General features: G+C 45.2%; 1 protein-coding gene across 9 annotated transcripts in view; it reads right to left on the reverse strand.

Moving 5' to 3' along the window:
* Positions 1-12,374, reverse strand: part of KCNK10 (potassium two pore domain channel subfamily K member 10) — a 138,106-nt gene that overhangs the window by 10,223 nt on the left and 115,509 nt on the right. For all 9 annotated transcript variants that reach the window (XM_082736316.1, XM_082736315.1, XM_082736317.1 and 6 more), the window contains one exon: positions 2,480-2,666. In XM_082736316.1, coding sequence (XP_082592442.1) covers positions 2,480-2,666 — 187 coding nt within the window. The remainder of the gene's footprint in view (positions 1-2,479; positions 2,667-12,374) is intronic.

A 12,374-nucleotide genomic window follows, 5' to 3' on the forward strand; every position in this document is an offset into this window, starting at 1 on the left:
CAAGATAAGGTCAAGTACCAGTGACTACTAAGTGCTCTCAATCTATGGTGGAGAATAAGAAGAAATAATCAATTAAAATCATTGGCAGTACCCCATGAAGCACCAGAATCCTTTCTCATTTTGTCCTTGCTTCTCCCCCCAGCTCCCCCACCCAGGGAGGAGCAGCACACCAGCTGAGCAGTGCTCCCTAACATGTGTGGTCTCCCTGAGTGAAGAGGTAGGGAACGTGGATGTCCTTGCTTCTCTCCCATCCATGATGAAGAGCAGGGACCCACTTCCTATGAATTCATGTGTCACAATGTTAAATAAACCACACCTGTTCTTCCCTGGGTTATCTTCAACTTTTTTACTTAGAACCAATGTTGCAAAATCATTTAGGTTGGCCAACTCGATTCATCTAAGATCCAAATAAATCAATGCTAGCTTTTCTGACATTTTTAATAAAGCTGTAAATTAAGTCCCATCACATAGGCCAACCGAGAATATCCATGTGCATTAAATCTGGGGCTCATTTTATTTTTTATTTTTTCATCCTTCAATCGATGCTGTTTTATAAAATGTAATTTGTATTATTATTTTACAGATTCATCATCACTTTTCAATTAATGTGAAGGCCTGGATTCAATCATGTTAACCAAAGCAGGTGGTAGATATTTTATATATTGACTTTAATTTGAATAGGCTATAATACTTTTTGTTTTATAATATCACAATGTATAACATTAACATTTAAAACATTCAATTATGTTATTGTCAAATGGCACTTTTTTAGTAAAAAGCTTCCCTGCCCTTACACTGTATAATTAGATGTAAACAAATAACCTGAATTCAAATTAAAAATTTTAACTCTTTGCCGATTACTAAATAAATGCATTTTTAAAATTTTGTATCCCAAGGCTCTATTTGTGCCCCAGATTAACAGATTAACAGGCCAAGTCAAGCAGGTGTTTAGAGAGAAGGGCTCATCACTTGCGTCCCCTAACAGTGCAGCAGATGGCCTAGGGCTGGCACAGGGCACTTTGAAGCACAACCCAGTGCAAACTATGCTGTGGGAGAACTTGAACAAGTTTGTGAAATAGTCCCAACAGTTCTCTGTGGTTTCCCTCGAGAGCCGCAGGCCTCCGCTCAAGACGGCCCCTGGGGGCTCCACATCCAAGGTGAAGGGCAGCACAGCAAGCAGCTGAGCACTGGAGTGGAATCCCAGAACCCCGGCTTTTTTAATCACTTTGACTTTGAAGTGCTCAGTCCTTAGGCAGTGAAAAGGACAGAAAAAAAAAATAAAAACTTCTATTTTTACAAACTGGACTTTAGTCTTCTTTGGCCCATTTAGAACAGCTGGGAGACCACCCTTCTAGTTATCACCATCAGGGTAAATGTGGAGACACCCATGTGCCTTTCAAAGAGCCCTGAATATCCCCTCCAGAATGTCCTGCTTTCCAGATTTCCAGATCCCTGTCCTCCCTGTGAGCACCGCAGTCCAAGAAGACCCCAAGGCAGAGGTCAGGATCATGTACCAAATAAAGTCTGCGAGCTCAGCCTGCAGTGTCCAGGCTGCTGCTTAACCAGGAACTAGCCAAACACACACACACACACACACACACACACACACACACACAATGCACTTGCATCACCCAAACATTTTGAGTTTAGGACAGAGTTGCTTAATTAAAGTGTTCACTTCTCAGACTAGAAAACAATCAATTGTCTAAACCCCTAGAAATATCCCTTAGGATAGAGAAGGATGCCTCCTCCTCTTCCTGCCTTCCTACCACATTCTGGGAAAGCCATACAGGTAAGAAGCCAGATCACATTTCATTTTCAAACTCCCCGTCCCTAGCCGAAGTTGATGGTGGTTTCCTTTTGCTTCCATAAACATAGTTCGTTGTCATCTAAGTTCATAATGAAGGCTCTTGTTTCTATATACACTTGTGCAGAATTTGTTATAGTATTATACTCCCTTGGGACAGTTCTCAGCTCCTGGTAGTCAACTGAGCCCTAAGTCTTATGCCAGGGCAAGATCCAGGATAATGTCTGCAGGGAACACAACCCTCCCCTGGGCAGCCTCAGGAACCCTAACGCACAGGTCGCTGCAGGCCAAGCTTTATGCTAATGGCTTCAGAGTTTCATATTTGCCATTTGCTAATACAGCCTTTATCAATAGATTCAAGGAGCCTTAATGTAAATCAGAAGTCCAACATTCAATGAGAAATTCATTTCACTCATGCATAATTCATAGGACGCTAAGGGCAATGAGCACTCTGGGGAGGAAGACGCTGCCTTTCATTTCTCAGCAGAATCTGCTGCTTTTTACATTACATGGAGCCATGGGCTTGAAATGAGTGCATGCACCGCAGTAGGGACACTGAGCCATTTTCATTTGCTTCTCCTACAACACAGTTTCTCTTGGTTTTGAAAAGCATTATCAACAGAACCTTTTCCCCACCAGAGCCCTGGTGGCGGGGATGCCCAGGGTGCTTACCTGCCACAAAATCACCAAAGCCCACCGTGGTGAGGGTGACCACGACAAAGTAAATGGACTCCAAGGCGGTCCATCCCTCGATATATTTGAAAATGACAGCAGGGATCGTCACAAATACAATGCAGCCGGCCAAGATGAACAGGATGGTGGAGATGACCCGGATCTTGGTCTGGCTCACTTGCTTTTTCTGGGAGAGCAAAGGAGAAAGACAGGCAAGTCAGCTTTATCACCCCGGGTTCAGAAGATGGAGGCACAAGAAGAATGTTTTATGTCGGTGGCTTTTCACCTTTCATCCGTCATGGGCAGCTTTGGGAGAATGTGATGAAGACTGGGGACCCTCTCCTAGAAAAATGCACATACAGAAGTTTTCAGAGGCTCTAGGTGGTTCTCAGACCCAGCGAAGTCTGTTCGTGGGCCCTGGGTCAAGAAACCGATCATGCCTTAGATGTCACGTGTGTGGTGCCATGACTACAGCCCAAATGTGGATTCTAACTTCCTCATCAGTACAAAGGCAATGATTCCCCAAGAAAGGCTTGCTGCCAATTTTCACGTGGTGTTACTGACCCTTCTCCAGGAGGGTACAGGTTTGGAGCTCTTTCCACAGTGGTAGGGATGGACTCGGCACTTCGTTTCTCTTGTATCAAAGGGAATGTGTTGGAAAAAAAACAAAAACAAAAACACAGCTGACCTGAAACACACTAAACAGACTAATGTTCAGATGACAAGAAAACAGCCATCCCCATACGCATTTAAGACAGACTCTAGCTTCTTCACCCTCCTTCCCTGCTGAAGCTGTACACTCGTGACATACTTTTCTTTTAAAACCCACACATGAGCCAGCACTGCGGTGTGTTCATGCTCTGTTATCCATCAGGGACAGACAAGAGTCTGAGTCAGACCAACAGGTTACTGCTAAATTGATAGGAGCTTCTGCAGGAGCCAGTCAAGAGGGGAAAGCCTTTAGATTGGGAATTAGACAGATGTTACACAAAGGAATGGTGCCAGTGAAGTCCAGATGTGGACGAGGAGCATCACTGGCATTCCCCTAGAATGCACTCAGGACAACACTGGCATGGTCTCTGAGCTGAATAACCCTTAAAGTCCTCTCAAAGCTCCCAGGACCGGCATGTAGATTGTCCTCAAGGGGCCGTAGCACCATAACCTGACCAAAACCATACACATCAGAGTGCATGGGTCTTTCTCCATCACCTAGATTGATTTTCTGCAAAAATACACCACATGTAGGGCACTGGATATAGGAAACTTTTATCACGGGCTCTGTTTTCTATTCATTGCCTTCCGGTAAATTAGAAGGCAGAGAACCTCAGAGCACAGAGAGAACTTCGCATTCATATACTCAACAGAAGCCAAGAGGGGTTGAGAGACTAGCATAAAATGATTTTGCTAATTAGAGACAAAGCCAAGATTATAATTCTGATGTGATTAACTCCCAGTCAAGTGCTTACTGATGGAACCAGACTTCAAGTTACTCAACAATTTCCCAGCTCACACAAAGTCGCCAGAGTCCCGCTCCCACCTGCCCCCCTCCAACAAAATCAACCAGACTAACCCCCCTGAAGAACAACAGACCATGTTGCTTCCCTCCTGGAAAGGAAGACTGGGAATAAAAAGTTGTTTACTCTGTGATCTGTCCAGGAATTCCTAAGCTTCAGTCATAAGCAGGAACACCTCTGGCTGTCTCCCCAGGACAGAGCTGGTCAAGAGAGCCACTTAGATCAACTGTGGAAATGCCGGTCAAGAAGATGACTAGGCTTTCTATCCTCTCCCCCTTGACTGTGGGAGAAAAGTCAGTGCGGTCTCTTTATTGGAAAGTTCTAGGGATGCGGGAGGGCTGTCCGCTCTACTCCTGGCTCAGAAACATTCAACCCCACCTGCCTGGGGTCCCAGTCCCAGGTATGTTCAACACGACAAAATGGAGGCCTTAGTTCAACAGATAAGAGCAAGTACAGTGGACAGCAAGGAGCCTGCTTCCCCCGTCCCCCTGCCTGCCTCTCTGCATACTTGTGATCTCTGTCTGTCAAATAAATAAAAATTAAAAAAAAAAAGAATAAGTATAGTGGAGAACATTTATTTGCATGAATCTTAAATCAGCACTATGTATACTCCCGTTCTGAGATCAATATATTCCCTAAAAATGCACAGGAAAACCTAAGGAAATACAATCCTTCTTTATGAAAAGCAGTCATGTGATCCAACTCCCAAAAGGGCACTGAGTGTATAAAGTGGGAACAGGGAAAAATTATTTGATCCATGCTATTATACAGTCCCCTTCTCATCTCCTCAGAAAGGCCATCTGCAAAATATATACATATATATATATAATTTACTGATATTGCTGAAACTGCAAATGAAAATTCCAGTTTTTTTTTTTCATGAAAGTATCGTGACAAGATGAGTCACTTGAGAGCCATGGGAATGTCTTACCCATCCCATGAATTTCCAGGCTGAATATTAGAGCAGGACCTGGTGAGGGCAGTGGAGCCCCTCTGAGAATCCAGGAACTTATCTATTACTAGCCTAGTTTTGTTTATAGACATGTATAAAAATCCAAAGCCCAAAAGGAGATTTCACCATAGATCACATTAAATTAATCTAATTGCTGGCAGGGGGAACATCATTCTCCCCCTCCTCTCTAAACTGTCCTCCTCAAATGCATAATGAAATTAAATGTTTGTGAGACACTTGTTAAGTCATAAATTAGGATGTGAACACAACTGTAATCCAAATGAGGCTGAGGCTGGCAAAGGAGGGCTTGCAAGTACGTAGAGAGTTGGAGACATTCCTGGGCTCCCTGAGGTGGGCGGAAGGGATGGCAGCACAGGACAGGATTTGTCTGGTGGCAGGGAGGGAGCTATGTAACAAAGGAGAAATAATGGTATCTAAAATGGGTTATCTGTGGGAGAGTTTATTGGCAAGGTAAACATTTCACCACCACTTTCCTCACCACCCGAGGCAAAGCTCGGCTTCTTCTTTCAGACGTCCTAGAGTGATGTTCAGTGAATGCTTGGAGAATTCAATCATGGGGGTATTTTCGGGACTTAAGAAGTCAAGTTTCGTGTGTGTGTGTGAGTGTGCGCGCGCGCGTGTGTGCATGTATGTGTATGGAAACGTGTATACCCATACTTCCCTATAAAAGGAAGAGATGTGGACATAAAGTTTTAGCAATATATAGTATTCTGGATACCCATGTTTTTGCTGCCCTCTAGATATTAAAACAGAACAAAAACAGTTACCTTAATTGAACACATTTTCCAGATGGAACCACAAACCATCTTACACGTCATCCAGTGATCTTTGGGCTTCTTATGGCCATTAGCCCCACAACTGTGCACTACCACTTGCAAAAGGGTGTTTAGGAATGTGGAGTCCAAGGTTAGACAGCCTGAGACACAACCCATCCCCACTGCTATATGGCTGGGTGACCTCAGGCAAGTTTCTCCACCTCTCTGTGCATCAGTTTCTTCCTTTATGACATGGACATCAAGAATCCACCTCACAGGATTGTTTGGAAGGTTAAATATGTCTGTAAAAGTGTTGCACACTGCTAAGTGCTCAGGGACTGTTAATGATTATCTTTGATGTAGAACTTCAAATGTTTTCTCAGATGTGGACAGTCCCAGATTTAGTATCACCCTTAGCTACTGAGGAATGCTCCCTCATGTCTGGCTTAAGATAATCTTCGTGTAGCTTCAGGAAGTTGCTGTTAGTTGTCGCTTCCTGGATACATTATCTCATATAATTACTTCACTGTTAATGAGAAAAAGGTCCTCATTCTCTCTTGGTTCTTCTGTGTTGCCTCTAGGTTGAGCTCTCAGACAGTCTCAGCCCACAATCTTGAAAACTCTGCCTTTCCATTAATTTCCGCTTAGTTCTTCGTCATCCTTCCGAGATTGCCAAGAATTGTAGATAATGTTTGCGATGTCAGGAACCAGCCGGAGAGAGGCACATACCTCACTTTCCTTGCCCTCTCCTCACCTCCCCCTTCTCCCCACCACGCCACGTACAGAAGTGTGCTGCCTTTCCAGAGAGGGGTTGCTAAGCAAAATCACACTGCTTATTTACCAGTAAGCAGAGCAGCTAGCAAAAAGCTTTGTGAGAGCCCAGATCTGACTGAGCTAATGTGTCCTTGGGCTAACAAAACTGTTATCTAGGAAGAGATGGTTCAATACAATATTTAGGCAGGAGGGACAGGATGGTTGTGCACATCTGTCCAAATCTTGTTTTCACACTTTGTTGATTAGAATAAACGATGTGTTCTTTCCTTCTTATGCAAATAGCATTATGCAAAATGATTTCCTGCCTCCGGATTGGCACTAACTGCAGGAATTTTCTAAGAACTCAAAACCCACCTCCTGTAGAGTTCATTCTGTTGTCACGACTCTATGTGCAATTATTCCAAAGAGCAAAACAAACTTCACAAACAGAGCGGGAGAGCCAGCTCGAAGAGGTCTCCTCTGAGAGAGGGATGTACGTGCTCACACTCCTAGAAGTGTTTACTTGTTTCAGACCTCAGAGGACTAAACCACACAGCCAAATCTCATTAAGCAAAACGCCCTCCCTGAGTTTGCTTGCTTCCACAATCTTATTTTAGAGAATGAGTATATTTCTATTCATTTGTGGGCTGGTTCTTTATTTCGTTTTTGCCCCTCTAATGTCCATTCTCCTTTTCACCTCTATGTGATTTCTTAGAATTCTGAGATTAGCAATCCAGATTGTTGTGTCTGTCTGAGGAAACTGCTTCTCTGATGTGGTTTTTAGCCGGGACCTTGGAGAGGTTATTTAATGATAAGGACACTGCATAAAAACCCTAGGACAGGAGCTACATGTGCAGAGCTCTGCTTTTGGTCTGGTTCGGTTTGGTTTTTGTTGAAATGCAAACACATCACCATGGTAATACAATTGAACTGAGAATAATTTCTCAAAGTGGAAAGATAATAGGAACTGCCTCACAGAAGAATTGACTTTATTTTCTGATATTAGGATGTTTGCCACACAGATTTCTTTTTAAGAGGTCCAGTCCAACAGATAGTTTCAACATCACAGTGAACAGCTACGTAATACCAGCAATCCTATATACCATGAGGACAGTTTGTAAACACCATTTGCCTATAATCTCCATGGCAGAGACACTGTAAACACACATTAGTAAGACTCAGGCAGCAAAATCTCCATGGAGCCTTTGGAAAATGTCCTCCTCAAAAGCTGAAGACACAACTGTATTTTGTTTCTATTCAGCTGGATAGCTGAGTTCACACACACACCAGGTTTTGTCTGAGCCACACTGCAGCATCTCACAGATTATTGGCCCATTTGGGGTTTTGTTAGTATCACCATGCAAAGTTTTTGAAAAAGCTTTTGGGTAGATAAAATTAAGCCATTTTGGTCACTGAGATGCCAATGTAGATTCACCTGGGATAGAGAAAAATTAAAATCCACAAGTAATAGAAATTCTCAGCTTTCTACTCCAGGAACACTTTCATTAAAATCTTTAAAAGTTTTCTGTTCTAAAATTCAGTGGCTTTTAGGATTCAGAGATAATACTCGATCGGCACACCAGAGTTAGTGCTCAGAACACCAGAGTATGTGCTCAAAATACAACCTGTTAATTTACTCAGTCCATAATTTTTAAGGACCTTTTACATATCAGGGGCTGTGCTGGTTGCAAGGGACACAGCAGTTTTAAAAAAGAGAGCAAAGTTCCTTCCTCACATACTGGAAGGCTAGTGGGTGAGGCAGCGTGGGAACCTGTTGAGACTTTGGCTGAAAGCAGGCTTTGTGGCGCTGTCCATGGTGTCCAGCCCTGGTCTAACTATTGAAGGCAACCTAATGACATCCCACTGATTCAAAATATCACCTGCGAGAGAAGAAAGAAATATTCTCGTAGTTCTGGTATGTGGAATACAGAAGCATGCCAACCATCATGGATGATCTCTGGATCTCTGTTAGCTAGGCATTCCGAAACTGGGTCCCAGGGCCTGGAACAACTCAGAGGCAATCACACCAATGCAGGAAACACCCACATGTAACCTGGGCTGAAGAATGGTCCTTCTCTTCAGCTGAAGTTTGGAAAGCAAGCCCATGGAAAGGAGAGGAGGCTGGGCACACCTCCTTATGAGCCACTTCAACAGACTAACTCCTAGCAACCCCAACAGATACCCCACCTAGCGGCTCACCTATCCAAATTATAAACTGACCTTACCTGGATGTTAGCAGCATAGGGAACAATGCGTCCACCCCAAAATGCCCTCCCACCGTCATATATAAGAGCACACAAGAGTAATACTGCAGTAACAATGCTACACACACCTGAAGCTGCCTCCCTCTTCTCTCCCCATGGCTCCCCTCCCTGCTAACAGGGTTCAAGGTCATAGTTCATTGGCAATCTACAATAGCCAGGGAAACAAGATTCCACCCCCAATGTTCTTTCTCATGCAGGGGACTCCCCCTGCTTTAACACACATGGCCTCTCTCCAGCCTTACACTGACCCAGGAACTGAGCACTCTGCCTCTTCCTCTCCCTTCCTTTTGGGAACAAGTTGACCTCTAGAAGTGGCCTCATGATTTCCTAATTCTGGGCCTATTGTTAAGAAACCTATTTTTCAAAAAAAAAAAAAGAAAGAAAGAAAGAAAGAAACCCATTTTTCCACAGATATAAACCATATTCTCCAGTGTTGAGAAAATATAGTAATACTAGGCTGCAGTACATCATCTCCTTTGTCTCACTTGTCAATCAGCTCATCTCTTGGGTGGAAAAAAAGAGATGCTATTTATTTGGCTCCTTCAAAGACCCCCACCATCTCAATTCTCTTCTCCATAGTCCTCCTGGTACCATGTTTTTTTTTTAATGTTAGTGACAGCTCAATAATTACTTCACCATGAAGAAGAAAAAGGTCAGACTGTGTTCAGTGGGGTAAGTTCTCCTCAATGAAAGGTGAGTTCCCTTCCTGACATTGTAGCCCCCTCCCCCCACCAAGGAGGAACACATATAATGAAAGCAGAAAGGAAGGAAATTACAATGGACCTCCTACTGAATGGCCTGTCCTAGACGGAGATGAGGAATGGGGGAAGTCATTAAGGTAGGCCAGGCCCCAGTTGAGACTCTCTGAAGGGACAGGACCTTCCACAAAGACAAGACAGGCTGAGGGAGGACCTTGGGAAGCAAGAGTCCTAATGCAGCCATGTAAAACACTGAGTAAAATAAGTGGTTCACTGGGGATTATCAAGGAGACTCTGACTCCTCCTTGTCCTTCCAGGCCATCTCCAAGCCATGTCCTTGTTCACAGGAACCAGCATCCAAGGGTACCCAGAAAGTGTGGGAGAAAAGAAAGCCCCATACCTCCATTCTCAGCAATGAGCAGCCCAGAGAAAAGGTCCTGGTGAGCTTCTGGTGGGCTGCCCAGGATACCTGTCTACATGCCGAGGAATCAAGGTTAGTGACAAAGAAGCATGCATTTTCTGTGACCTACTATTTATTTTACCTGTTAGGAGATTTGGAGAAAGCCCCCAAGATCAGCCAGATTTAGGTCAATACCTTAAAAACCCACATGGGTATCACTGAGTCAATACCTGGGCAAATCCCTGGGTTTTACTGGGGATGTGGCTAGCAATGCTCTCCAAGGGTCACACCACACCTTTCCTTCTTTCTAGACAAATACTTTTTAATGAAAGCACACAGGGCTGCTCACCTTCATAAAACTATAGACAATAATGAAATAGACATTAAGAAATTATATGGGAAAAAGATGTGGCAACTAGAAGAGAAAGAGGCAATGAGATGCAAGAAAAAAAAAAGTCCATGAGAAGGATGAACACATAGAAAAAGACTTTGAGTATATAAAGCAGAAATGAAATCACAGTTTGAGGGTCTAGAAGTTTCCTGGAGGTACAAGAGGGCTGCCCAGACAGGCCTGCATGGAATTGTTTGCAAGACAGAAAGCAAACAGCAAGAAGATAGAAAGAGATACACCTGTGCTTTCCAGTTAGACTGGGAACAGAGAAGTTTAAAGAAGAATGAAACACAGCTTCACAGAAAAATCACTCAGAAATTAATCCTAAACTAGGAAGACTGGCATTTGAGGCAGCTTGATAGAAACATCCAGATCAGACAAGATTTCTTTAGCAGAAAATTTTCCAAGCCTGTGAATGGAGTAGAATTCTGTAACTTTTCTGTTCTTAAATTCAATAAATATTTATTGTGCACCTACTGAGCTGAAGCCCCTGAGGAGAAAACAGAACAGCCCTCCTCCCCGTACAGAGGCTGAGGCACACCAGCGACTCACGCTCAGCCTCCCCAGTGCAAAGACTCAAGCACGCATTCCAGGCTCCCCAACCACAGAGACCTAAGTCATAGGTCTGAGACCAAAGTCATACTCTGACTCAGACACTAGTGAGACAGGTGACAGGTTTGTTCTTGGAGTATCCCCTCTATGGTTTTCTGTGTGTTTTCCTCTTTTCTCTCTCTGGTATCCTAAGGCTATCCCTAGGGAGGAGCAAAGATTCGCAGAGACATCCTTGCAGAACCACTTTCTTCTCTGCCACAGACTCATTAAGACTGGGCTAAGGTTAGGGACAGAGAGAAGGCAGGATGGCCATACAGCTTGGAGAGGAAAGAAGGGTGGAAGGGGCTGCCTCTTCTTAGGGTCTTCCAAGTGGCATTAGCAGAACCTGCTGTCTGGAGGGCCAGGGGCGGGGAGGAAGGGGTGAGAGGCACAACCCTTCTCTCAAGTGGACACAACTCCCTCGGCACCTGTGCCCAGCCCAACTCAAAGGGGTCCTGGTTCCCCCCAAGTCTCCTGAACTGAGATGGAGGGACATGGACCCTAAACAGGAGGGAGGCGTGGAGTGAGAACTTTGCCCCCAATCCAGGTGGAACTGGACGGCACTAGATGGAAGCTTCCATGGGGCAGTGACGTGACAGGCAGCAGTGGACACACCATCCATAAGGAAGCAGAGACCATGTGGGTTCCATCCTGGGGCTGGTGGCCACAGTGATGGGATCAGATCACATTTCCAAGGGCAGTCACAAGGGTGGTTCTAGAAGCAGCATCTAGGGCCCAGAATCACGGGCCGAGATGGGGGGGAGCAGCAGGGCCAGCTTCTATCTGTGCCAGTCAGAGAAGGCAGTGGCTTCCTCTGGAACCAGTTCTGTGGCATGATTTGGGTCATTGTTCTTGGCTGGGTCCCTCCCATGGCTGGGTCCCTCCCATGTCTGGGTCTCCATCCAGCCCAGGGATTCAGTAGCTATCTAACACCCTTAAAAAAAATTTTTTTTTCTGCTTGAATTATCCATTAGTTGGTTTCTCTTCAATCAGCTAAGCTGCCTGCCTGCAGGTGCCTCTCCTGGAGGGCAGGGTAAGCCGGTCTCCACCTCCGGCAGGCAGGTCAGGGACATGGCCTCAAGGGGTCCTCATGACAGGCAGAAAACTCTGAACTCCAAGACCAGCCTGAACTTGAATGTGACATGACATATAAATGCTTGGGCCATCTCCCAAGATTTCTAAGTCTTCAGAGAAGTCCTGTCAGAAATGACAGCCAGTTTTCAGCTGTGGTGTGGAAGGGGCTGAAAGCATTCCTGGGAAAGAGAGTTGGAGACAGCAGGATCAGACCCTGGGCCAGCTGGGGCAGAGGGTCCGGCCCCTGCAGGAGGGGACCCGGAGCACCGCCCAGAGAGGCTGCTGGTCAGCGCGGAGACTGACAACCCAAAGTGAACAGGGAAGACACGGGCTGCAGCCAGGACGGGGCACACGTCAGGGACAGCCCCCGCAGGCTCCAGAGGGCAGAGGACCCTGGGAAGGGGGGCTGTGGTGGGGCCCGCTGGTTGCCAGTGCAGTTGCATTTGGGGCTAAAGATGCAAAGAGAAAAGATTCCTAAGTAC

The sequence above is a fragment of the Mustela nivalis genome, assembly GCF_964662115.1.
Source record: "Mustela nivalis genome assembly, chromosome: 6".
NCBI lineage: Eukaryota > Metazoa > Chordata > Mammalia > Carnivora > Mustelidae > Mustela > Mustela nivalis.